This window comes from Amblyomma americanum, chromosome 1, assembly GCF_052857255.1.
Source record: "Amblyomma americanum isolate KBUSLIRL-KWMA chromosome 1, ASM5285725v1, whole genome shotgun sequence".
In the NCBI taxonomy this organism is placed as follows: domain Eukaryota; kingdom Metazoa; phylum Arthropoda; class Arachnida; order Ixodida; family Ixodidae; genus Amblyomma; species Amblyomma americanum.
The window spans coordinates 426,429,904-426,456,827 of record NC_135497.1 but is presented as its reverse complement, the minus strand read 5'-3'; the positions used below and the strand labels follow the sequence as shown (position 1 = coordinate 426,456,827).

At 50.0% G+C, this 26,924-nt stretch overlaps 1 protein-coding gene and 1 non-coding gene across 2 annotated transcripts in view; both read left to right on the top strand.

The window, feature by feature from the left end:
- The first annotated feature begins 334 nt into the window (after positions 1-334).
- The window catches only part of LOC144124832 (uncharacterized), an 87,115-nt gene continuing 60,525 nt past the window's right edge, over positions 335-26,924 (top strand). The window contains exon 1 of the mRNA XM_077657738.1: positions 335-607. Coding sequence (XP_077513864.1) covers positions 335-607 — 273 coding nt within the window. The remainder of the gene's footprint in view (positions 608-26,924) is intronic.
- On the top strand, positions 25,733-25,888 carry LOC144116596 (U1 spliceosomal RNA). The gene has a single exon (XR_013311922.1). It is a non-coding gene; the product is annotated as a U1 spliceosomal RNA (small nuclear RNA).

Below are 26,924 nucleotides of genomic sequence, written 5' to 3'. Positions count from 1 at the left end.
ATGCGTTGCACGTTGAAAAAAGACAACCCTTCTTTTACTTTTGGCTGTTCGGGAAAGGGAGGCATAATGCTATAGGTATTCGTAGCTAAAGACCAATGCTCTAACTTATGCACATCAAGCCGCTGTACGTATGGTGCGCTGTGATTCTTTGCGCGTAAAGTTTCAAGCACAGGCTTTCTCCTGAGCGGGCAAGGGTGCACTTATTATGGTCATATAAGCTTTATTCATTGAGATTGTTGCCGCAATAACCTTTCAGTCGAACTTGACGGCCTACCTAAACAGACTATGGGAAGAAGGAAAGATACCAGCTGAGTGGAAGCATGCCGTAGTAGTCATGATCCCCAAACCAGGCAAGATGCTGCAGATCGAGAACCTCAGACCAATCTCCCTTACTTCTTGCCAGGGAAAACCATACGAGAGGATCGTCACGAAACGCATCCAGCCACACCTAGAAAACAAGAGGCTCTACACGGACATCATGTTCGGCGTCAGGGCGAACCTCTCGACGCAGGACTTACTTCTGCAGCTTAAAGCAGTCCTGGAGACAATGCCCAAACAAGAGAAGAACGTAGTCATGGCACTCGACATAAAAGGTGCCTTTGACAACGTCGGCCACGCCGCTATAATGGAGGGTCTAAACAACACCAACTGCGGGAGAAGAATCCATGACTATGTCAAAGACTTCTTGACCAACAGAACAGCCACGGTGGGACTAGGGGAGCTGAGGAGTGACGTCTTCACCACCCCAAGCAAAGGAACACCCCAAGGCTCGGTCATCTCGCCCATACTCTTTAATGTGGCGATAATCAGCCTAGCGAGAAGACTCAGCAGAATTCAGGGCATTCAGCGCGCGATGTACGCAGACGACATCACGGTCTGGGTGAACCATGGATCCCTGGGGGAAAATGAGGACCTGCTACAACGAGCAGCAACATGCGTTGAAAGATAAGCGAAGAAAAGAGAACTAGCCTGCTCTACAGAAAAGTCCGAACTATTGAGGGTAGGAAGACATCCCACCGACGCGCCGCTCGAAGTGAAACTAGAGGGGCCAAACATCCCGGAGAAAAACATGATAAGAGTCCTAGGGATGCGGCTGCAAGCAAGCAGAAAATGCAGCCACACACTCTGCCTGCTCGGCAAGTCAGCCGAACAGGTAGGCAGGATGATAACCTGAGTCTCCAACCGAAGACATGGAATGAAAGAAGACACGCTAAAACTAGTACGAAGCCTCATAGTCAGTAGGGTCATCTACTCGCTGCCATACCACCCCATGATCAAAAGCGAAACGGAATAGGCAGAGACAATCCTAAGGAAGGCATACAAGACGGCACTCCAGCTACCAAGAAACACATCGAATGAGAAGCTGCTACAGCTAGGAATCAGCAACACCTTTGTGGGGCTGGCAGAAGCACAGCACGAAGCACAGCTGCAACGACTCAGAAACACGGCTACAGGAAGAGCGCTCCTGACAATGTTGGGTCGCGACCCAAAGGGGCATCTCGATCGATCCGCCGATATACCCGATGAGATCCGTAAAACCCTGTAGGTCAATCGCATTCCTAAAAACATGGACCCAAATCTCCACGCGGCCAGGAGACTGGCGCGGACAGATTGTGGAGAGGTACTTAGCCAAATTAGAAAACACAGTCTTCACGGATGCAACCATGTATCCATGGAATAGACGCGAAAGCTACTATAAGACAGCTTCGGTGGTAGTTGATAACGCAGGCAATCTAATCACCTGCGCAACTACACGTAGCGTCAGAATAGCGGAAGCGGAGGGGGTCGCTGTTGAGCTGGCAGCGGCTGAGGGCTATCGAAAAGACGAATCATTGGTTATCCTAATGGACTCAAAAGGGACATGCAGAAACTATACGAAAGGTAGAATCTGCAGGGCTGCCTTAGGTATCCTTCGCGAAGCAGTACACCTCAGAAAAACAGCAACCCACAAATAAATCTGGATTCCGGCACACACGGGGATAGAAGGAAACGAAAGGGCAAATAGCTTGGCTCGAGAGATCACGTACCGAGCCAAGCGGCCATACGCCCTGGGACAGTACTTCACCGTGGAGATCGGATTTTCAGTATACCTAAACTATCAAAGAGGCAGGAGAATTAAACATTCCCCGCCACATAAGGGCCTAACACAACAAGAAGCAGCTAGTTGGCGGAGGCTGCAAACGGGAACATTCTTTAACCTACATATACTTAGCAAGATGTATCCTACACAGTATAAGAACGCATCCCCGTGGTGTGGGGCAACCCCCACGCTTTACCATATAACCTGGGAGTGTAAGCGAAACTACACGTTCACCAACACAAAACCCCGAGTGCGGAGCAGTGGGAGAGCCGGCTCACCAGCTGCGAGCTCGCCGCCCAAAGGGCAATGATGCAGCACGCAAGCGAAGCAGCGCGACTCAGTGGAGCCCTGGACTAGTGGCCCAACCCTGCTTTGAAGCTCAAGAGTCTGCAGCGATGCAGATGAAGACCGAACGCTAAACCCTTAATGGACCAAATAAAGTTTTTTTCTCTCTCTCTCTGTCGAAGTGGGTCTCCTTTGTCAAAAGAATACAGCTCGAGGGGTTTGCTTCTGTGCTTTAATGTGTGGCTCGCTATGCACTGGCAGCTTTCCGAATCTCTTCAAGGTGAGAGAAGCTGAAGCCGTCATCCCTCTGAAGAACTCCACTACGCAGCTTAGAGGCAGACTCTTTGGGCTCTATACGTTTCACGAAGGCTGTGCGTGTTAAGCCCTATGGGCTCTTCGCAGTTCCAAGAATGACGCGAAGAACTGAGTAGAGGAACACATGAGACGTGTGTGTCGGTCGTTGATGCACGATTTCTTACAAAGTGTAGTCGCGCTCAGTACGTGCCATAATATGCCGGTGGCTGTTGTGTTGCGGCATGCATAATAACTTAATGTTGCGTGACACGTACAAAGCGCCAAAAATGCGGGAGTGCCGCCGTGAGCAATACGCGCTCATTTGCTTCAAAGTCGTCGGCTTTGTTCTGCTTCGTGTAGCGAGCTCTAACGCCATTGCATGGTTTCCATCAAAGATATGTGAACTGATTATTTGACATTACCATGGACTTTGATCTAAACCTTGACCCTTTACTCCAAACCAAAGTTAATACCCCTGTCACACGGGCACTTTCGATCCTCTTTGAGTCAATGCTCATCGAACTCAATGCAGATCGACGGTTGTCACACGGCCACTTCCAAGCGCAATCGAGCTCGATCCTGCTTGACTCGATGCCGCTTCCTCAAGAGTGCTTGAGGTTCCAAGCACAACCGAAAGCACTCTCGCTCTCATGAAGCTATAAAAATAAACGTCAGTTAACAAAACAAAACCACAACTGTTCTTGTTTTAATTGATTAAAATGCAAGACAGAACATTTTCTGAGCAGGTAGTATGCCTGCTTATATGCAAACATATTTGAAAATAGTCTCTGCACCACGCTCCAAGCTTCGCCGTCAGTGTAAAAAATGGCGTCCTCCTGCTCGCCGCACAGAAACTGGAGCGAGCCTGGGACAGCCGCTCCCATCGACTGCTGGCAAGACAGTCTAGATGATTTCCGGCGCCAGAAGAGAAACGCCGCAGTCTATGCAGAAATCTCGGAGGCGTTGCGGACCCTCGGGTTCCATCGCGCAGAAGCAGAGGTGCGCCACAAGCTTAGAAACTTGACGCAGATACGCAGATGTACCGATTTGGCTACGTATTTGGCTGCCGCTGCTCCCGACTGCAGAGTATTTCCGGACATCACCATGTTATGGCTGTCGGGAAAACATTTGGCGCCACCTAACACACATGAGGGAAACTTCTCAATGAGCATTGAAAATGCCCGTGTAGCACCGAATGTTTCGAGCGTGCTCGAAAATCTCGATGCAGATCGAGTTCAATGAGGATCGAAAGTGCCCGTGTGACAGGGGTATAACTAGCTAGATTTTTCTAAAACGTTTTTTCTTTTACCCTTTTCGTTTTCGTCTCATACGAAAGATACAAAAAGCATATATAGAAAGGGAGCCCGAAGAAGCAAAGCCTTGCGGGCATAAACCAATATGAAATAAATGAAAACGGGCTAATTTTCAAAAATAAAAAAATTCAATTTGAAAGAAAAATTCGCAGGGGTCCGTACTTGGTCCACTTGGTTTCTTAGTTCTTAATATTTACCTTCCCTTTGAAATTTCATCGGTCTCTTCATCGATACTGCGTTTTTTACTGCCGCATACCTACTGAGGTGAGCAGCCTTGTCTAGATCCCGCCGACGGTACTCTGCGGAGCAAGTCAGCGCCATCTAACGTTAGGCTCCGGGTTTGAGTTATGCGTCCCGTGCGCATGCGCGGCCAAAATAAAGCGGTGCCTGTTCGTGGGTTCTCGGCCTCAATTCTTCTCAGTGCTCGCGCCTCTCGCCATCAGGTCCGCGCTGAATATTATGTAACAGCGGCAGGAAAAGCAACGCGTTTCGCGCGAATCGTCCGGCGGCTAGGCAAGCAAGTGCAAGTGATATCGGGCAACGTTTTTAGATGAGGACAGTTGGAAAACTTGCCCCAGGGAATCGGTCCCACTTCCATTGCCGCTTAAGTGTCAAACAGATGCGAGCGCCATCTGTAGGGTTTTGACAGTACCACGCTAGTTTTCTTGGTTTTCTCTTCGCCGCCGCTACGCCCATTGGCTGTGCTTGGGTACGTGAACAGTTTGCAGCATAACCGGTCTACGCTGGCTCGCGCCTCGCATCGTCTGCGCCGGGCGCAGTCAAGCCGCGCTCGTCAACGTATTGGAAAGTTCGCGTGCGCTCTACGCCTGCGGTACGAGAGGCCAGGATGCTCGGGGTTCACTTTTTGGCAGTAGACAAGCGTTGGCTGCTCCACACTCAAGGATACTACAACTGCAGAGCTTTTCCATTCTTACAGAGTACTACGCATGCACTTTGCGACTAAAGATTTTTGCAAGAAGCTCAGCGTTTCCGAAGTGGTTGCAACTGCCAGAAAAAAAGTAAAACTAATGTGAAAAGCTGGAAACTTTATTACTTCACTAAAAGCCGCCGCGGTGGCTCAGTGGTTACGACGCTCGGCTGCTGGCCCGAAAGACGCGGGTTCGATCCCGGCTGCGGCGGTCGAATTTCGATGGAGGCGATGTTCTAGAGGCACGTGTGCTGTGCGATGTCAGTGCACGTTGAAGAACCCCAGGTGGTCGAAAGTTCCAGAGCTCTTCACTACGGCTTCCCTCATAGCCTGAGTCGCTTTTGGACGTTAAACCCCTATAAACTAAACTATTACATCACTAAAAGTTGAGTGTCTAAATAAAACCCGGAAAAACCTTATAAAGACACAAAATGCTTTTCCTTTCTTTTTCCTTAGGGCATGCGCACTTTTAAATTTTTCTTCATCCACTTCCTTTGTTTTAATGTGTCGAGTTGAAATTATAATCGGCCTAGTGGTTGAGGCGTTTTCAATAAGTGAAGTGATCGATACTGGGAGCACGGTAGCTTTACTTCTCGAATGCGTATCTAACACGCATGTAATGAGCTGTTTGCCAACGCATCTTCAACGTGCCGGATATGGTTATGGTTATAAATGCTACGAAGCCCTCTTGTTCCATTACTACAAAAGAGATGAAGGCCAAACTTACGTTTGCATTCCCCATAAATACGTTTCCGTACGCACGCAGTCATCGTCTGCGGACGCTCCTCAAGCTGAAAGTAGCAGACGACGCGCCCATCCAAAGCGACGGCAGCGCCATCGCCTAGGCGGCACCCGTTTTGGTTCCGCTCTGCGTCCGGCTGCCCTTATCTAAAAACGTTGAGCAACGTTTTCAGATAACGTTGAATATAACAAACAAAACTAACGTGGCACTGTCAAAACCCTAGGAGGAGGAGGAAAAACATTTATTCAGAGCACAAAAACTGGGTGGGTTCAGTACGAGAACCCATTGGTCGCATCATAATCCGGCCCCTCTCAACCAGCAATTTCTGGTCGAGTGGGCTGTGGCTATGAAGGGTTGCCTCCCAGCGCTCATGAGTCGGATCGGGATTGCTGTCCAAGTCTGGGTTTTCTTGACATTCCCAAACCGCGTGAAAGAGTGTGCCAACTGCTCCACAGAAGGGGCAGGACGAATTGTAGGTTTCTGGGTACCATTTACTCATTAGGTAAGGATTGGGCAGAGTATTAGTTTGTAGTCGCCTGATTATGTGCTCTTCATATTTACTTAGGGTTTTGTGAGGAAGAGGATATTCCCTTCTTGTGATCTTATAGTACTCCGTAATTTCTGCGTAGCTTAGTAAGGGTGAGGAGTTGTCAACTATGTCAGAGAGAGGCTGCGTGCCAGATGCTCGGAGGAGGAGAGCTCGAGCAGCTGTGTTGGCCGCCTCATTGCCCGTCGTTGAGAGGTGCCCTGGCGTCTAGAAGATCTGGATGTTGGAAGGATTAGACCTTTCCAAAATTTCCCAACACGGAGCGCCAACGCGGCCTCTGAGGTAATTGCGTACCGCTGCTTGTGAGTCGGACATAACCGTTGCCTCGCTGTTCTTTGATATCGCTAGTGAGATAGCTGCTTCTTCAGCCGATGTGGTATCCACCGCTTGGATAAGGCTGCTTGCAATGATATCTCCCCGGGGTGCAACTGCTGCAATTGCCGCGACTCCGTTAGCGGGTCCAGCCGCATCGACGTAGATCGTGTCCTTGTTTCCATCCCAGCGCTTAGAGAGGTGTCTAGCTCTGGCTAGTCTCCGTCCTCTGTTATATTCCTCATCCATGCGTTTTGGTATGGGGTGAGTCGTAATGTGTGATCTCATCTGCATGGGCATGTCGATCTTGTCAGCGACTTCCCGGGGTGGACTGATTCTCAGCTTCTGTAATATTTTCCTGCCAGGCTTAGATGTTGAGAGCCTGACAATTTGATTTACACGGTGGGCCTCTATTAGTTCGTCATTGGTGTTATGGATCCCCAGCTGTAGTAAGCGCTTAGTGGATGTGCATAAAGGGAGTCCCAGCGCCGTCTTAACTGCCTTTCGAATAATAACATCTAGTTGGTCTTTTTCCTTTTTGCTAAGCCGTAAGTACGGGGTGGCGTATGTTAGTTTAGAGAGAATGAAAGCCTGAACTAATCTTAGGGCCTCCTTCTCTCTTAGCCCATTTCTTTTCTTGATTACCCGGCGTAGCATTCTAGAGACTTGTTCGGAATAGGCTTGGAGCTGTCTGATTGTAGTGGTGTTAGTGTTGCCGCTGGGTATGATGGCTCCCAGGATCTTGATCTCTTTCTTGATCGGAATGCTCATACCCTGGACCGTAATGGCGACAGAGGGAGTGGACGGCAAAAGCCCCGTATTCTGCCTCTTGCCACGGTCGATCAGGAGTAACTCTGATTTCTCGGGAGAGCACGTTAACCCATGCCTCGCCGCAAGCTGGCACACGACATTCGCTGCTTCCTGAAGCCGGCCTTGAATTTCCCCTTCATTACCGCTGCAACACCAGATCGTAATGTCGTCGGCGTATATAGCGTGCTCAATGCCTTGGATGCGGTCTAGCTTCTCTGGTAGCCCACGCATGGCCAGGTTGAAGAGAAGCGGAGACAAGACTGCTCCCTGCGGAGTGCCCTTGGAACCTAGATTGAACGGAGAGGAGGTCCGATCACCAATACTTATTGACGCTTTTCTATTGGAGAGAAAGTCCCTCACGTAATTATATGTGCGGTCACCACAGTTGACGCTGTTAAGCTCATCCAGTATTCCCTGGTGGTTGACATTGTCAAATGCCCCTTTTAAATCGAGCGCAAGGATGGCCTTGACCTGACATCTACCGGGGTTGTCCAGAATATCCTCTCTGATACGGAGGAGAATATCCTGTGTAGACAGCTTTTCTCTAAACCCGTACAGCGTGTCAGGGAGGATATCAGTCTTCCTCAGGAGTCGCTTCAGTCGGGCGTTCACGACCCTCTCGAACAGTTTACCCAGACACGACGTCAGGATGATCGGTCGTAAATGATCAATATCGCATGGCTTATTGGGCTTGGGAATAAATCGCACTAAAGCCAATTTCCAGGAGTCGGGGATCTGGCCCTTGTGCCAGCACTGCGTGTTGAAGTATTTCACTAATTTTCTTAAAGAGATGTCCTCCATATTAAAGAGCATCTTGGTGTTTATCTGTTCCGGTCCAGGAGCGGTGTTCTTGCGCATGACGTCAAGCTCCGCCCTCAGTTCCTCAACCGTTACGTCTTGGTCCATCTCTTCATTGGGTGCACCGGTGTACGCAGGGAGAGGGTACGAGGATCCCAGATCGAGGAATTTCCGTGCAAGTTCTGCAATGAGGGCTTCGTTGTCCCCTTTATAGCTGTGCAAGGCGTTACAGAGCGTGTATGTTTGCTCTTTCCGGTTTGAGTTCGGCTCGATAAGGGATCTGAGGAGTCCCCATGCTTTAGCCGTGCCCATTTTACCGTTGAGCTCATCACACAGCTTGAGCCAGTTTTGGTTAGCGAGGTTATGTGCGTAGTCATCCGCTTCTTTGGTGAGTTCTGCAATCTTGGTCTTCAGCTTGCGATTTAACTTTTGCCTTTTCCACCTCCTTGTCAGAGATCTCCTGGCTTCCCACAGGTGTATCAGGTGCGGGTCAACTGCCGGAGTTTCCTCCGTGGTGTTCACTGTCGCAGAATGCCTGGCGACGGTTTTCATCTGCAGCGCTGTCCATGCCTCAATATCTGTGATATCTTCGTCCGGGAGACGTGCGAGTTCCTCTCTCCACTTGTCCCAGTTCACAATCTTAGCCTTGCCAAATGGTTTCCGACATTTAACTCCCTGAACAGTGCAGGATATGATGAAGTGATCACTGCCCAGGGACTCGCCAGTGTTAGACCAGGTGGACTGCAGGCAGTTTTTCACAAGCGTGAGATCGGGACAGGTGTCTCTGCTGACGCTATTACCCGCTCTGGTGGGATGCAGGGGATCCGTTAAGATTGTGAGCCCTTCTCTGTTAGCGATCTCAAGGATCCTCCTGCCTTTCGGGCTGTTAAAGGGATATCCCCATGCTTGGTGGGGCGCATTGAAATCACCGGCTATGACGAGGGGGTCCTTACCTGCCCTCTTGATAAAATTATTAAACAGCGTGGCTATCTGACGAATTGAGTCCCTGGGGCGACTGTACACGTTCAGTATGTGCAAGCTGCGTTTTCCCCTGTGTTTTGGAAGAATTTCAATGTAAGCATGTTCGATATTTTCGGTTAGCGGTTCTTGCAGCGTTGCGGTAAACTCCTTGTGAACAAGTATTCCTAGGCTACGCTCGTCTTGGAAAGTTTTGTACCCCTTCATGCTGATGACCGTATTTGCTTCTTGAAGTACTATTACAGCAGATGGCGCCTCCGACGTGTCGATGAAAAATTGAAGGCTTGCTTTTTTCTTTTTAAAGCCCCGACAATTCCATTGCCAAATAATTGTTTCCTGTCCCCTATGTGCCATGGTCCTTATTCGTCCTCTTCTGGAAGGGGGTGCCTGTCGGCATATTTGGATTTCCTATTTCTGAAGTTGCACTCGTTGAGTTTCGATTTGAATTCGTCTCGGACTGTGGCAATGGCAGAGTTTATGTATTTCCTAGTGTTGGCGGACTCGTTTGCGAGCCCGTTTTTGACCATCTGAATAACTTGTAGGAACTTTTTATTCTGCTCCTCTCTGTCAGCCCTCAGCTCTGCAATGACGCGCTCATAAACTGACTGTGAGTTTGGCAGGGCTTCGGGTGTTTTGTCGTGAGTTGTTTGTGACTGCAGCCTAACCAATTTAAGTTCAGCTCGCAACGCCTCGTTCTGTTTTTTTAGCTGAATAATTTCTGCTTTCTGGTCGTTAAACTCCTTAGATATCGCGTTTCCGGGGAGGGATGGAGGCAACCCAGCATAGCCCACCTTTACGATGTGTCTTGAGTCTTCTTGCTTCTCAGAAGACGGTCCGCGTTCTCGGGTGCGTGGCGTCTCCTGTGCCGGTGGATCCGCCTTAGGTGCAAAGGAGACCGACCTGGTGGTCCCCTGCTCTTTATGCTGTCTTGACTCTTCCGTTCCGGATCGGCCTGCCGAGTTGCGACGTTGACTAGACTTAGATCTTGACCTGGACCTGGACGTAGAATTGGAGGCCGCTCTTCTGGATTCCTTCTTGTCGAACTGCTCTTTTCGGCTGGTGCGTACAGCTGCCGCGTAGCACTTGCTGGTGCCACTGGTTGTCGGTTTCTCTTCCTGATCATCGAAATGTTGATGTTTCCTTGGCTTATTGATGGGATCCAGAAACTTTGCTTTGCATTCCCTTGAGTAGGTGTGGTGATTCCCCTGGCATGCCGCACAAGTTTGGGTGCAATCGTGAGCTTCCCCGGGATTCAGCTTGCCGCACGAGTCACATTTCGATTCAGCTGGGCTGGGGCAGACGTCCGGTCTATGTCCTTCCCTGCCGCACAGTACGCAAAACGGTCTAGTTTTCCTATAAAGAAAACATTTTCGCTCGATCCACCCGTACGTAACAAAGAAAGGGACTTTGTATCCACTGAACAGTATCACCGCTGAGTTGGATCTGCCGAGCCTTCGGACGCCTAATATTTCGTGGGTTTCTGAGGAAAAGTCTTTCTCTAGGTCTCTGTCTGATGCGTTGGGGTCAATCCCGTGCACCACCCCTTTGCATGAGTCTTGCGGTGTTCTCACGTAGGCATTGAGGTGGTACTTTTTCCCGTCTAGGTTGATGTGATCGATCTTCGCAAGTACTGTGGCGTCTTCGACATGGGAAGTTGCCGCGATGATGATGTTTTGCTCTTCGATAACTCTGATGTAAGGTTTGGCGCGTAGCGTCTTGCCACGTAACGCGTTTTCGAATGCGACGTTAAGTTGGTGTACACTCCCACCCCACATTTTTAGGTCCAAACGGTCTTTCGGCTTGATAATCACTTTAAATTCATACTTGTCGAGGTCAGGCAGTCTCGGGGGCCTTTTGCGGCTCGTGGGATCCGCTGCTGGTGACTTCGGGTCGTCATCGTATGTCTTCGGAGCCCAGTGCCCTTGTGCACGCTGTCCTGACCTGAGGTATATCGTCTTCCATCCAGGTTCTGGCTGTGAATTATCAAAGTTCCCCTCGCCTTGTTTGCTGCTGCTCGGAACACTTCCGAATCCTCCAGACTCGGGGTCGTAGCCATGGGTGTGGTTCACATCCATCGTCGAAGCCGTAGCGGAGTAGCTGCTCGCTGGTCAGGCCGAACGCGGCAACGGACGCCGGGCCCGGTGCCGAAGTGCTTGCGAGGCTTAGCGATCCCACGTTTTCGCTTGGGCTTTAAAGTCCCGCATAATGCCAAGAAAGTCACTTCTTGGGATCAAAGCGTATCCACGAGTAGTCCTCGACGTTATACGTCTGATCCGTACAAAAATGTTAAAGCGGCAACGGAAGTGGGGCCGATTCCCAGGGGCAAGTTAAAGGCAAGTTTTCCTATGGTCCTTACCTAAAAACGTTGATGTAGGGTGATCGCACGCTTCAGGAGAGCGGATGACAGCGCGCTTCAAACACACACCAAGCCTCAGAGTGCGAGAATGGGGCTTAGTTGGTTGTTTGGTGTCTGTTTCAGTTTTGTCCGTGTAAGGTTAGCGCATTACCACCACGCACCATGCATTTTATTTGATTGCCTGCCTTTGCGCTGTGTTATCAGCTACAAGGGACGCCGCATATCCGTACAGATCTAGGAACTTGGATGCAGAAACGCGTGATCATCCGCTATCATTCACGCTTGCTTTCCTGGCCATCTCGTTACAATCGTGAAACGCGGCGGCATGGCGACGCCCTGACAACCGTCACAGCGTCTCATATGCAGGCAGTGCGTCCCTGGCGGCACGAAATGCCCTCGCAAGGAGGGGGCTGGACAAGGAAGCGATGACCAGACATCCCTCTGTTCTTGCCGCGCATGCACACGGGACGCGTAACTCGAACCCAGAGCTTAACTTTAGACGGCACTGACTTGCTCCGCAGAGCACCGTCGTCGCGCTCAAGACAGGGCGGCTCAACACTGTACAAACAATGATGAGGTGGTCCTGCAGAGCGATATGAAGCTTATTGGAAAATGGTGCACATTATGGATGATGGACATTGATAGTAGGAGTGCAAATTTATGCAAGAATAGGTAAGCATTCTAACATAACATGCCCATACTTTTTATATTGAGAAGACGTATCTCAGGCAGAATCTTACCGCTACTTTGCCTTCATTACCAACAACAAACTAACTTGGTCAGATCAGATCACAAAAGTCACAGCCGACGCATTACGTATTACCAGAGACAAAAGTGGTATACTACACGCAGTGGGATCCGGAGCAACGGAAAACTACATCGTAACGCCATCTACAGGCGCAATCTGGGATCGAGACAGCCAATGGGAGCCCTTTATTATCTGCAGGCATGTGACTTGACTCGCTTCAATGTTTCGTGCTTCAGCTCGCCGAAATGCCGAGCTGAAGGACGAAACATTGAAACGATTCAAGCGACATGCCTGCAGATAATAAAGGGCTCCCATTGGCTTTCTCGATCCCAGATTGCGCCTGTAGATGGCATTAGGATGCATTTTTCATTGCTCCGGCTCCTGATGCGTTGAGTATACCACTTTTGTCCCCGAGAGTACATATGGTTTTATCAGAAGGTGTCTTCCTACTTCACCATATAACATCCGAAATTTGGCAGATGTAGCATTAGTTCGGAGTAATATAGAATACGTACCACACATTTGAAGTCCTCTTCAGACGTACTTAATTAACAAGCTTCAATCGGTTCAGAACCACCCCGCACGCTTTGTATAATCAACATGTAATACATTTGCAGCGTAAGCACCATGCAATCATCACTGGTCATCCCTACGTTAGCTTTCAGACGCGGATGTGCACGCTATGTGTGGACTTCATAAGTAAAAATTGTATTTTCATATCTGCGAGATTGACTTATATCTGCTCCCGCACGTACTACCTCGATGGAAAAAAACGCGAACAACCCGGCGCCAACGCGCGCTCCGCTGTTTCAATTTCTTTTCACCGCTCTTTTACTGCGGTGATAGCATAAAGACCCTAGACTCGCCCATGATACGTTCTAGGACGACTCTAACGTCTTTTTCGTACCACCCAGGCAAATGCACGATGAAAATAAATTCTAACAGCGGGGCGTGTTGGCGCCGGGTTGATGCATTTCTTTCCATCGAGGTAGTACAAGACATCACGCCGTATGTTTAATTGTAATGACATTTAAAGATTTTGTGGTTGTGTTAACGTTTCTAAAATACTTGGAGAACACTGCAGTTCGCAGCATTAGAGAAATGCGAAAGAATATGAGTTTGAATGTTAGCTACTTTTTTTTTCAAGTCATCGTTGTGACATGACACTTATCACGCGACTCTTGGAAGACGTCAGCAGCTTTTTTCGAAGCCATTTTCGCGTGACACATCCCATGTTCCTTGGATGTGGTGAGCAATCTTTTTTGCAAGTCATCGTTGTCTGACATCAGGGCGCATCCCCAACACATTTTAGTCATACACACCCCAACGCGTTCTCTGCATGCCGCTCTAACACCCTTGAACCAATGACCCTGCGTGGAATATTTAATCTAGAAGCATTTTAAGACACGTGTGCTCAGAAACAGCGCTGTTTCCAGCTTCTAGCTGGAAGCATCGTATTGGCCGTTGGCCGAGGTCCTCCAACAGCTGGAGTTAATACGGACTCGTACAAAGTTGTCCTCCCTCTACTTCCTACCGGTGCTGTATTTCTCAACACCGTGTTCCTGCATGCTGACCAGAGGTCTGCATCTGACGTAAAAAAATCTCGACGTCACCTCAACCTCAAAAAAAATTTGTCGACCTCACTCAACGTCATCAGTTGAGGTTGAGTGCTCCTGGGACGCCCGCACCTCATTTTTGCAGAGGCCACTGGAGACCTCACTCAACCTCACCTCAACCTCCTATTTTGAGCTTGAGGTCGGCTGCTCGACCTCAGAAAACAAGCAAAAAAAAACAAAAAACGACTTAGAAGTTTTTCATTTACAAACAATTCTGAGAATCCTGCGAGACAGGAAACCCAAAATGATGATGATACCATTGTGATGACTAGTTATAACAATAGCGGCACTAAGTGGTCTGTAATTATTTAATAAAGTGTGTACTACACGATTGATGTGCATGCAATAGGAGAAGCTTATAATCTGGGTTCAACCCTCGGAGAGTTTACGGCCTGCGGACAAGGGTGTCCCTCACGCGGTTACCAGCAGTACGTCGGAGGGTACATTTTCATTAGGTTTGGTTCAATAACTAGCTGTAAGCTTATCAGTGTCAATATTCGGCAACTTCTTCGCGTATACTTGTTCGTATTAGAAGCATCACGCTCATTCACGCACGAACCGGCAATCGATAAACACAGACCTTCTACACAATCTACCAGAAATTGAGGTGGGGGGTGGGTGGATGTATTCACGATACTCTTCTTAGACTTAAGAATAGCGAATGTAAAGAAACTGGTCGCCAATGTGCTTTGCAATGTGACGGCTACGCAGACGCATATCAGTATATGTAGATTTTTTAGCTCTATCCAGCACAGCGAGAGCACTCAGCGTAGATGAAAATTTTGCCACCCAGCAAAAGCTCTTTTCAGTCCTCTGTATGCTGCCTTCGAAAACACTTAGCAAGCTGCGACTGTAGTACACCAACAGAGGCGCTTTTCATTTATATCTGTGTAGAAGAGAGCGGCTTCTTTTATTATTGCGAAAGCATTCGATGGCTCAGTTTTAAGGTCATAGTCGCAAAAAAGTGTCCGCAGGAAACGGCAATAAGTGACGTCATGAGCCGACGAGTCACGCGACGATAAGGATGATGTGACATCATGAATTAATGATAATGAACACACACTGATCAGCATGCCTATTCAACGCTTATTTGTGTAATTAGGCAACACTAGCTCTAATTAGTATGGGTGATGACATCATATGAGTGTGACGTAATACCAGGTCACGTGACATAGCTGTAGTGTGACGTCACACCTAGTCCCGTTACAATGATGCAATGTCACGTCATACCACGTCCCTACCCACCGCCATTTCAAGGTCCATATGGATCCCAGATTACTACACATGCGCGCATGACGCATTACAAAGACTGCCCACAGGTCGGTCCACATTAATGACATTCAGGTTGTCCAGCAGGTAAACGCGCCAGTTCTCACGGGTGACATACTGCAACGATCATACAACGACACATGCCGTGTACCCTCGAAATGATGGCGATGATGATGATAATGATAGTGTATCTTTATGAGCCCGGAGAGGCCGATATGCTCCTACCAAATTAAATGTTTCCAGAATATTGATTATATACTGTACATTGCCAGCTATCGAAGACAGTAATTCTGCAGAAAAACAAGAATAAATGCAGTTGTTAATTAAGGATGACGATGTTGATGTTCCTGGGAGGTCTAGATCCTTCCCCGCTTCCGCGACTTCCTTCCAGGTGGCGATGGTAATGGTTTAAAAATCGTGGGAATTCTCCGATGACTCGGTGATCCCGCGGCACTTTGCTGGCCGCTCAAATTTCGCTGCAGTGAAATCTTTATCCAGCCCCCCCCCCCCCCCCCCACACACACACAATTCGGGACAGAAGAAAAAAACCGCCTAAATACTATATGCCTGAACAGAATTCTGGGTACGATTTCTTCAACCAGTCTGAGACCAGCTGGTTTGAGTCAGTCACTTGTTTTCCTTCAAGACTGAAATAATCTATGGTACGCCAGCATCCTCGAAGTTTTTTAACCGCGAGCACCGCACGAGCATTATGCGAAGCCGTTTAAGGGGAACCATGGGTCGCTGCAAAATAATGTAGTTAAAGGAAAGATAACGGTGTGAGCAGTGCCTGGTCTTCTGCAAGGCAGGCTGCCAACCTGATCCCTTAAGGCAAGAGAATAAAAAAAAAGAATGGGAATGATTACAGACTAACAAATAAAAATCGCACACTAAAAACTGAAGCTAACAACAGTGTGGCCCATTAAACGTAATATTAGAAAGTTTGAAACATCGACTCAGCAGCAGAGCGCCAGCACATGTTCATTAAAAAAAAGAAAAGGTGATGATGAATTTTTATGGCATCTATGGTCGAAAAGCGACCATGATACAGATACTTTTGACTTCTCAAGGTGGGGTGAAACACCCATTTCCCAAGCATTTCACCCTAAATAAGCCGAGCACCAGCCCACGGGAAAGATTGAACTCATTGTATCACCGGTGGGAATCCGGTAGCACTGCGGATCGAACCCCGCACCTCCCGCATGCGAGGCGGATGGTCAACCACTCGGCCACCGCTGCGGTTGTAAAAGGGAAGGAATCAGCTACCACATCACCGTACATTCGTTATAGTTTTGCGTATTTTACTGCTATAACACCTCTATGCTGGCACGTTCGCCCCGTGCTGCGGTGTTTCGGCATAATATGTGAATTTCTGAGAAGGAACGAGGAACAGGCGACCAAAGAGAGATTATCTGGAAGATATGAAAGTGAAATTAGTTTTGCATCTGCTTGCATTACAGAACAGGAATATACAAAAGTATAGTATGAGATTCGAAAGGGGAAGACATCGAACAAAAGCTTCGACAATGTTATATAGGTTTTTCTGTATTCGTTCTTTATTCATCGAATCAGCATGTGTCCTTGTTAGGAACCACCTGAATCAGATTCTTTCGCCTGTGCTGACTGCTCCAGTTTCTGTTAAGTCACCGTGTAATGTACAGCAGGATACCTTTACTGTACTGCAAGTCAAGAGCCGTGATGCCAGTTCCGGCAACGAGCATGAACACGAAGTAGGCTTTCTTTGGGCCATCCACGCTGCAACGAATTTATAGCGTTCCTGTTCGACTGAACTTATTTCTTTGCGGCGTCCGACAAAGCAACCGCGGGTCAGCGTGAGTTATGTGCTTTGCGCGCTCCCGGGAGTTTGAGCCGACCGGCAGGCACCTACGACTGCTAGGCCAGCGGAGGAAGGGGGAGGAAGAGTGGCGCGCTGTGACAGCAGCACTCCTTCCAGGAAGACCAGAGGGGGTGCGTCTTACTGTAGGCTCGGGCTGAACGGATCTTACAGCGTAGCACCGAAAGCTAAGAGCGGGCTGCGGAATCCGGTTGTCTAGAAAGAGGAAACCGAACCCCAAGCGTCCTTGCATGAACACTGCGGTGATGCGCTGCAACTCCGCTTCGGAAGCGGCACTCGTCGGAGTAAGCCGTGGAAAGTGCAAAAAGTCTCGACCTCAAAATTTCGACCTCACTGAATGACGACCTCACTCAACCTAAACTCACGCGTGAGGTTAAGGTTTGATTTACTGATCTCACAAAATTTCGAGCCGTCGAGCCTGACGTGAGGTTGAGGTCATTTTGAGGTTGTGGTCGACCTCATGAGGTCGAAACCTCATGAGGTGGCCCACTGACCTCAAAGGTCGCCCATACCGTGCTCCGGACTTCCGAGACACACTTGGGGAGATTTTCGACCTCCGCGACATACTGCGTATTGGCCAATACCAAATGAGCCATGTTTTGATGCTTGGGACGCACTTCCTAACGCAGAGCGATTATAAACGAAAAGCAGCTGAACCTATTGAATAAATAAACGGACGCTTACGCCTCACATTTTGCACATGTGGCAGACATGTCAGAAGGGGTGGAAATAAATAAAAAGAAACAAAATGGCCGGCAGCGCCTATCAAGGCTCTCAAGATGCGCACTGCATGTTTTAGGATGACTGGCCTCTTTCTTGCGCCTAACGATGAAACAAAGATAACGCCGGCCGCGGTCTAAGCTGAGCGTTGAGGCTCCCTAGCAGGGGAAGTCACCACAGGCAGTTGTAACTGGCCGCCGCAGTCATTGCAGCACGTCATCAGCGAACGTTGCGCATGCACTAGGTTTCCGGCGCACTTTGTGCGCCGGGTTTCGGTTTCAAGTGGAAAACAACACGGTTTTTTGTGGGCTCCAGGGCTTTAGAGAATGACCATTTCTTTCTTTTAACTGAAACGGCATTACCGTCTCCGCGGCTACAAACTCGCCATTGACAAAAACCGACAAACTTCGCTAAATTAAAAGCTAATTAGTAAATTGTATTGAACAACTAATTGGCACGTTATTCACAATTACTCACGCCTGCCAAAACTAAGTTTCTTTGTGAAGAATTTTCCTTTTTTCTCAGCCTATTTTTAAGAATTTTGCTAAGTGTTCGCTGAAACACTCAGTATGCTGCGCAAATTCAACCTCCTGTCTGGTTGCCCTTTTTTTAAATGTGTGCCTTCCGGAGTTTTGATCTGCGGGCGGAGTAACGAAGTGATGATGCCGTGGGGCTGTATGACGAGACAGCTGAATTTCACCCGGTGAAGTAAGGCACGAGGAGGGTCGGGACATATCTGATATTCCATGCGACAACAATAAAAACAAGCTTCGGAGATGGCCGAGTAGCCTCAGGTGTCGGCAAATAGGAGTTTCTCTGTTGCGCCGCAGCTGCTGAGAATCTCACCCGGGGTTAGAGCATGGTAGTTGTTTTTTAGAGCGCAGTTCTTAAGCGCCTGTTTGTTCGTTGGTGGAGCCACGTCGCCGCCATCGGTGTAATTGGGCCAAACAATAAATAAATAAAGCTAAACATTGCCGCGACTGGGATTCGCACCTGATGCGGCGCGAAAATATCAGATTCACTGGTCACAGCACGAGAGCGCCAGGCTATTGACACATATTTTGTAGCGATAGCTACACTACACAAGCCACTTCTTCGCGAGGTGAGCGCGGCTGCGCGCTGAGCCGTGGCAGCAACGCTCCGCCAGCTGTGCGCATGTGCGGAGTGACGTCCTAGTTCACAGCTGGTGTGCGCGCCTAGCCGCTGCGCCGACGGCGGAACAGACGCTGCCCGTCTCGTCCATTGTGCGCATGCGCGGAGTGACGTCAGAGCAGGCACCTGGTGTGTGCGCCGCGCGCCTGCATTACGGTAGCATTTCGAGCCTTCAGCGTGGCGGCGCCGTGGCCACCGTGGCAGCTGTCGGCGGCCCTTGCGCGCCGGCAAAACCGAGTGGGGAGGTGGGGAGACGGGGAGAGTGTGAGAGAGTGAATCCACGTCCAGGGACGAAGATGAAGAAGGAACGCCCAGGTGAAACGCAGCGGCGAAAGAGTGACTTTGCAATTCGAATGAGCAAGTTCCACTCGGTCAGTCGTAGCTACCGCGCCACTCCAGGTGCAACCAGAGCTAAACCACAGCTATTTTTTATGCCCTGTCTGTTGCAGCAAGTACCCAAACACCCCAACCATGACCATTTGTTTGACGTCAGAACTTATGGACGTTCATTTCAGCAAGAACTTCCATCATTTCAGTGACTTCATCACAAAAACCTTGGTTCCTGAGGATGTCACGTATCTTGCCTGTATTCTTAACGAAATGACTGTCCATAAGGCGGACGTCAGGATCAAAATTTCTGACTGCCATTCGAAACCGCCGGGTTGCATGTAAGCCAAGGAGAAACAGCACATGATATGGAAGCAGCTACTTATGAACGGCAAGAAACCGAATACCTCTTGGGGTGAGCAGGAGGTCATTTTTAAGAGTACGTTGCAGAACATCCAAGAAGAATACAGCGTCCCAGCAATCGACAAATATATGTTTGACACCCTCTGGTATTACACGCGAGAGGCAAAATTTGATAGGGAACGTATGTATATGCAGTTAAAAAACGAACATTTTAACCTGCATAACTTGACCTGTCCTGTAGAGGGGTTGGTTCTGACATATACACTCCAAACGGAAAGGAGGAAAAAGAGATAACTTACTCTCTTTTTGCTCCCCACCTTGTTCAAACGAAAAAAAAATGGCTGTGGTTTGGCTCTGGTTAAACCTGGAGTGGCGCGATAGCTACAACTGGCCGAGTGGAACTCGATCAGTCGAATTGCAAAGTCAAGTCCTTCGCCGCTGAGTTTCGCTGAGAGTTCTTCATTTTGGTCCCTGGACGCGGATTCACTCTCTCCCCTTCTCCCCCATTCGGTTGCGCCGGCGCGCTGCGCCGCCGGCAGCTGCCACGGTGGCCACCGTGCTGCCACGCTGAAGGCTCGAAATGCTATAGCACATGCGCACAACTGACAAGGCGGGCGGCGTCTGCTCCACCGTCGGCGCAGCGGCGAGGCGCGCGGCGTGCACACCAGTTGCCGGCTATGACGTCACTCCGCGCATTCGCACAGCTGGCGGAGCGGTGGTGCCACGGCTAAGCGCGCAGCCACGCTGACCTCGCGAAGTGGCTGGCATTATGTAGCTATCGCTACAATACCTTGTGCCATGGCGCACTTTCGCCGCAGATGCCCTTGCGCCATAAAAACTCACTATAACCATTTTACTCCCATACAGGCGTATTCGTGTATAGAGTGTACCTGCGAACCGCGCATCTGATGCTGTGTTTAGAAGAAACAATAATTTCTTACACAAATGCGGCGGCCGGTTGGCGACGTCATGACGCAATTTGCCTCTTTTATTGGCTTTGCACGTTGTATGGATTCTGATTTTTGCATTTGACGGTTAGAAGCCGCGCGTACGCAGCCCCCCACTACCAAACATTGCATGCTCCATCTGCCTCGATTGAAGCCGTGGCAGGGGTCAACGCAGGCGCAGTGCAATGCCTGCGCCTCACCTTGGAGGGTCCCCCACCATAAGTCTGCCTGTCTGTTGCTGCCAAGAAGAAAGAAAGGAAGTGCACAGGCCTGCTCACTGGCTAAAGCCGAGCCACAATCGCTACTACGTGCAGATAGAAAGAGAGTTGAAAGATGGGACAGCAATACCGGTCCAACCGGTGGCGGGAGTGAAGCATCCTTCAAACTCTCCGCAACATTTCCAAAAATAAGTTCAACTTGGACCCGTAACAGATTGAAGAGACGTTTGTACGACCGCCATTCGGTCGGCAGTGAGTATTTGGTTATGATTAAATTATAAACCCGACAAAAAATGTGCCAATTTCAAGTATTCTAGAGCTTGAAGGTGTCACTTAGCGCGAGACCTTTAGTTATTGTGCTGCTTACTGAGCCTTAAACAAGGACGCAGTTTTTTAAATCAACTTGAAACACTTCGATATGTTTGCATTCTTCCAGCGGCTATGGCGCCGTTTGACATTAATTTATTTTTTCTTTCTCCTTCTTTCAGTACTGTTACCACCGCTTCGGGTTGTCTGAGCTTAGCCATTAGCTGCTCATCCGCTCATTCGCAGCGGCATTACGGCGCCGTGCTAAAACAGTTTGCTTCGTTCATCCCCGTATGTTCTCTACGGTGTTCAGGTCAGCTCATTGGCCACGGCTGGAGCACGGCATGTTGTTCTGATTATGCGGCTTTCCTCTACTGGGCTGAGGTCTCGCTGAGACGTGCAGGCACCGTCCTCAAAAAGTCCGTCCGGGATGTACTTCTTATAGGTGGTGTTCACGGACGTTATAGTGGCTGCCATGCCAGAGACCATAAAGCGCGGCGAAAATCTGTGCGCTGCTCCTAACGACTTATCGCCGCCTGCTTTGTTGGGTTCTTGGACTGAGGAGCCAGGAATTTCATGTTTCTATTGCCTAAAGTTTATTCTTTTTCTCTCTGCGATAATATTTCTGTCGCGATTTAAATCCTCTCCTTGTGGCTTTTTACGCCTCTTGCCTTTGCTTTGCGTTACTTCCACAATGTACGAAGAATTAGCGGCTGGCAGAATAGCACCGACGGAGAGCGGAAAAATATTGTAGCGTCGGGAACTGAAGAAAGAAATATAGACACATTAAAAGGCGTTTTAGCGCTTCGATTACGGTTCTGTGACTGATGCATTGAGCTTCTGGACAAATAGGGTGTTGTTTAGCCTCCTTAATGATGCAAGAAACGACAAGCATGCGAACAAATTATTAATTGAATGATGAATTAAACGAACTCTTATTTCTCCACACGTGTCATGACACGTATGGATGATTTTCATAAGTTTTCGATCAAGGAGCTGCTGCGTGAAAGATGCCTTACGCATTAGGCAGCACGAGCCGAAATTTAAGCTTTGCTCCGTCACCCTTGTCACTTCCATGCAGAGTGCGGCTTAGTCTGAGGTTGCAATGGCACTTGCATTTCATTCAACTCGTGACACTGAAAACACGGGCTGTCTCAGTGACCTCCACATGCTGCAGTGCGCTTCGTAGCAAAGGAAGCGCGGCGCTCTCCAGCGCTGTAGCAGAACAGATAATGCACTGCCTCCAAGTTCCTGTGTGCGCGTGCGCCATTTCGCTTCGATGCACGGCCGCTGCTGGCGCTCCGCAGACTCGGAACATGTTCTGCTGTGTCGCCTCTGCCTCTTGGATTAGCATGCAGGCTAACCCGGAACCGTCCGGGATGTCTGGGGAAGCGTATCGTCGGGCTCCGACGGGAACAGCAAGGGGCACGACAGCGGCAGCCAGCAACCAGGCAAAACCGACGTTTTTAAAGTGCTAGCCCATGGTAAACCATGATGGGCGATGCCAGACCGTCTGATAATTTTGGGGAAGGCTCCTATGTACTAGGAACGCAAGCGTAGCAGGCGGCTGTAGAAAGATTGGCGGAAGGAGGAGATTAAAAAGTTTGCGGGGATAGTGTGGCCGCAGCTGGTGCAGGACATGGTTAATTTGAGAGAAAAGTGAGAGGCATTTTCACTGCAGTAGACCTAGTTAGGCTGATGAGAATGATGACACTAAGTGACCTTAAATTACGGTCCCAGTAGAACGTTTCGTACATTTGTTTTTGTGTTTGACATTTGGGACCATCGGTTATCTTCCCTTCGCATTACATGCCCTGGCCGTGCCCATTTACTCTTCTTGTGATGAACTATGTGGGATTGACTTGGGGAGATAAGTACGTTCTCCCCACTCAATCGCGGCTGATATGGTTCAAAGCCGCCCGGACCCCACCCCGTGATCGCGTACGCTACCAAGCGCTCGCCGACCACGGCGGGCCTTGCTCTGAGGGAACAAAGGAACGACACACTGGCTGACACAAACAGGCATTTATTGCTACGGCAACAATAACGCCAGCTAGCAACAAGGTACGCTAATGAATCGAAGTCGTCCGACTCGCCAGCAAGGTTCCGAGCGAATGTTCGCCCGCGCAAGGGCAAGTGATATATACTCCGAAGGCCGGACGGGACGAGTACGGGAGTCTGTCTCCCCGTCGCTTCCTGGCCCCTCCGGCGAAGAACGAAGCCGCGAGCGACACGTCCGCTCGCGCCGACGATCCCAGCCGAAGCGCCCATGCTCCCTCTCCCGCGCAGCGATGCTGGCGCCCTTTCTTTCCAGTTAATGTAACTGACAAGGGAATGCGTTCATCCTCGAGGTGAGAATGCCGCTGCACGGTGCCTCGCGGGAAAGCAAACACAGGGGGCTGCAGGGCAGTTCCCCACATCCCCCCAACCTTAAATAGACCCACGCGCCTGAAAGTTCATGCTATAGAGGAGTCTCGTGGTTTTCATGTCCTTCAGGCACGTTTTGCAGCGGAGGTTACGCCGACAGCGTCCACGCAGACTTCCGCGGTGTTCCCAAGGCGGCGTGAAGGTCTCCGCTGGGACGACTCGCATGGACCGCGGACTACCGTGTCCGCAGGCCCGCGAATAGAAGGCCGGTGGGAAAGCTGCAGGCCACGATTCTGCAGTAGTCGCCAGGGCAGCAGCAGCCGGAGGTGACTGCTGACTGCTCTCGCCACAGCTGCCCCGGATGGATGCGGCGAACAGGATACAGGCCGCTCCGTCGCAGCAGGTGGCAGCGAGACGATGTGCACCGGACAGCAAGCCTGGGAGGCTCCACCGGATCTGCAAAATTGCCGAAACGCTCTCGGCGTGCCTTTAACGTAGGTCACGGGAGGGGAAACGGCATCCTCAAGAGCCTCGTGGCACAATGCCTAACTCGCTAGCAAAACGTGTCGGCGGCTGTGCAAACGCAAAGTTCGAGTGAACAAAGCCCTTTCTTGAGTTGAACGAGACTGCTCTGTTCGTGCGAGGTTACAAAAAAATGGGCGGGCAGCAAAGTGCTCCCCCTCTCAACAACACGGTCCGGTGGTCGTGTCTCTTCTGACGTGGTGCAGGCAGCTCCGAAAAGCCTCAGGCCTAACTACCACTCCGACAACGACCGTTAACACAACAAATACCCGAAACGGTTTATGTGCGCGCAGCCGCGAGGAGACATCAGCTTTGTGTGGTGGTCCTACCCCTCTCACTGCACAAAGCAGCTTCTGAGCGGTCGGCGCCCACCGTATCGGATGGTGTCGGAGCGCCCGGTGCCGAGCTGCAATACCAGCGAGCTCGTAGCGGCACCCGTGGCACCAGGCCACCCGGCTCCCGGAGCCGCGACTCCCACAGCCGAGAAAGAGACAGTAGAGAAAATATATACAGAAACTCGGACCACCCACGCGGCTTCAGTACTCACTCGCTTCGGGCTCGGCAACTCCGCGGGCGCTAGGCCTCGCGCTTCTCGATGCGGACCAAGTGATTCTCGCGAAGAAACTTCAGGGAAAAAATGTGCTGAGCATGTCGAAATGTTCAAACAAGCTGCAGCGCAATACAGCTCGCACTCAAGAAAGCCTGCCGCAGGTCCTAGCGATTAAAATTCACTCTAGGCCTAGCACTTGTCAAGTCCGGACAAAGAGCGTTCCTCGAACCGAACCGACAGTCGTCCAATGTTCCAAGAGCAGGCCCCACATTGGGCTGCCAAATGTGGGGGTTGACTTGGGGAGATAAGTACGTTCTCCCCCCTCAATCGCGGCTGACACGATTCAAAGCCGCCCGGACCCCACCCCGTGATCGCGTACGCTACCGAGCGCTCGCCGACCACGGCGGGCCTTGCTCTCAGGGAACAAAAGGAACGACACAATGGCTGACACAAACAGGCATTTATTGCTACGGCAACATAACGCCAGCTAGCAACAAGGTACAGTAATTAATCAAGGTCGTCCGACTCACCAGCAAGGTTCCGAGCGAATGTTCGCCTGCGCTAGAGCAAGGGATATATACTCCGAAGGCCGGACGGGACGAGTAGGGGAGCCTGTCTCCCCGTCGCTTCCTCGCCCCTCCGGCGAAGAGCGGAGCCGCGAGCGGCATGTCCGCTAGCGCCGACGATCCCAGCCGAAGCGCCCATGCCCCCTCTCCCGCGCGCGGGCTTTGGCAGTCTCCCGCGAAGCGATGCTGGCGTCCTCTCTTGCCAGTTAATGTAACTGACAAGAGAATGCGTTCATCCTCGAGGTGAGACTGCCGCTGCACGGTGCCTAGCGGGAAAGCAAACCCAGGGGGCTGCGGGGCACGTCCCCAAAACTAGGATATCACTTACTCGCATTTGTTCTTTTACCCGGCCGCAACTATGCTCTCTTTCTATTTCTTACCGTTACACCTATCGTTTTCTTTCTCATAGCTCTCTGGGCTGCCCTCAACCGAAGTTCCAACCTATTCGTTAGCATCGAAGTTTCTCTCTCTTAGGTGAGTGCTGCCATTTGGCAAGATACAATTTTGATATACACGTATATTTTTCTTGATCCTCATATAGCTCTGGACAAAAACTTCGTCCATGGTTAAGGCTTTTTAAGCAGCACAAGAACTCAATAACTAAAGGTCTCGTGATAAGTGACACCTACAAGCTATATAATGCTTGAAATGAGCGCTTGGCACATTTATTGTCGGGTTTATAATTTACTCATAACAAAATACTCACTGCCGACCGTATGGCGGTCGTATGCAATGGGTGCGCCGGTCCTTGCATCTCTTCGGCATACTTACCTGGTGCTGAGAACTCCCTGGTCATGGTGGGGGACCCTCCAAGGTGAGGCGCGGGCATTGCCCTGCGCCTGACCAGTGCCACTACTTCAATCAAGGCATATGGAGCATGCAATTTTTGGTAGTGGGGGCTGCGTACGCGCGGCCTTCTAACCGTCAAATGCAAAAATAAGAATCTATACAACGTGCAAAGCCAATAAAAGCGGTAAATTGCGTCATGAGGTCGCGCACCGGCCGCCGCATTTGTTGAAGAAATGATGGTTTCTTCTCTAATTGAAGTCTCAGATGCGCTGTTCGCTGGTACTCTCTATACAAGGATACGTCTACATGCGAGTAAGAAGGGAGTAAGTTTTCCCTGTACAGGGAAGGCCAAGGTATGTAAGTTAATACGTTAGGCATTCTAATTGCATACCGTTCTCTATCAAAATTTGCCTCTCGCTTTTAAAACCAGATTGTGTCGAACATGAATTTCTCGATTGCTGGGAAGCTGTATTCTTCTCGGACGCCCTGTAACGTATTCGTAAATAAAAAATAAAAACTTTAGGCTTGAATCCTTGCGGTGAAGCTGGTTGGACAGCGAAGTTGTAAAACGACACCCAAGTACCCTTTGCGACGCCACTTGAAAATTCACACACGTGGCTCTACGAAGAGTGAAACCAGCGATAAGTGACTCTGTACTTGTGAACTGAATGAACTCGGCTTCTCTGGCGGCATATGCACGCTCCTGCCTAGCCTGACGCTTACACTCCGCGTCTTGTGGGAGAGCTTCAGGGTTTTGCCTGCGATGCTGTTGAGCAAGACGGTTTTGTTCTTTTCGTCGAGCATTATACTCACGCTGTTCTTCTGGCGTCTTTAGTTTCCGTGGTGTGCCCATGGTAGCCTGGAATGAACTGAATGAGCAGCTAGACCGGTCTCCATGTTATATATGAAAGTGTGGTGACGTCACTGCGTAATTTCAAAGCTGTTGGGTACTTTTCCACTCGGAGTCGCTTACCCAACCGTAGTCTTTATCAGGAAACACACGCGGGGAGAAGGAACGTGCTCCGCATTGTTTGCAGGCGCCGTTATTATACATTATGCGGTTTGCACTTCATATGAGGGCTTGTAATGACGTCAACCCTTTAAGCAGCTGCAAGCCTAATGTTTACCGGAACCCGTCGGATGGTGTTCTCATTGTTCACACGCGC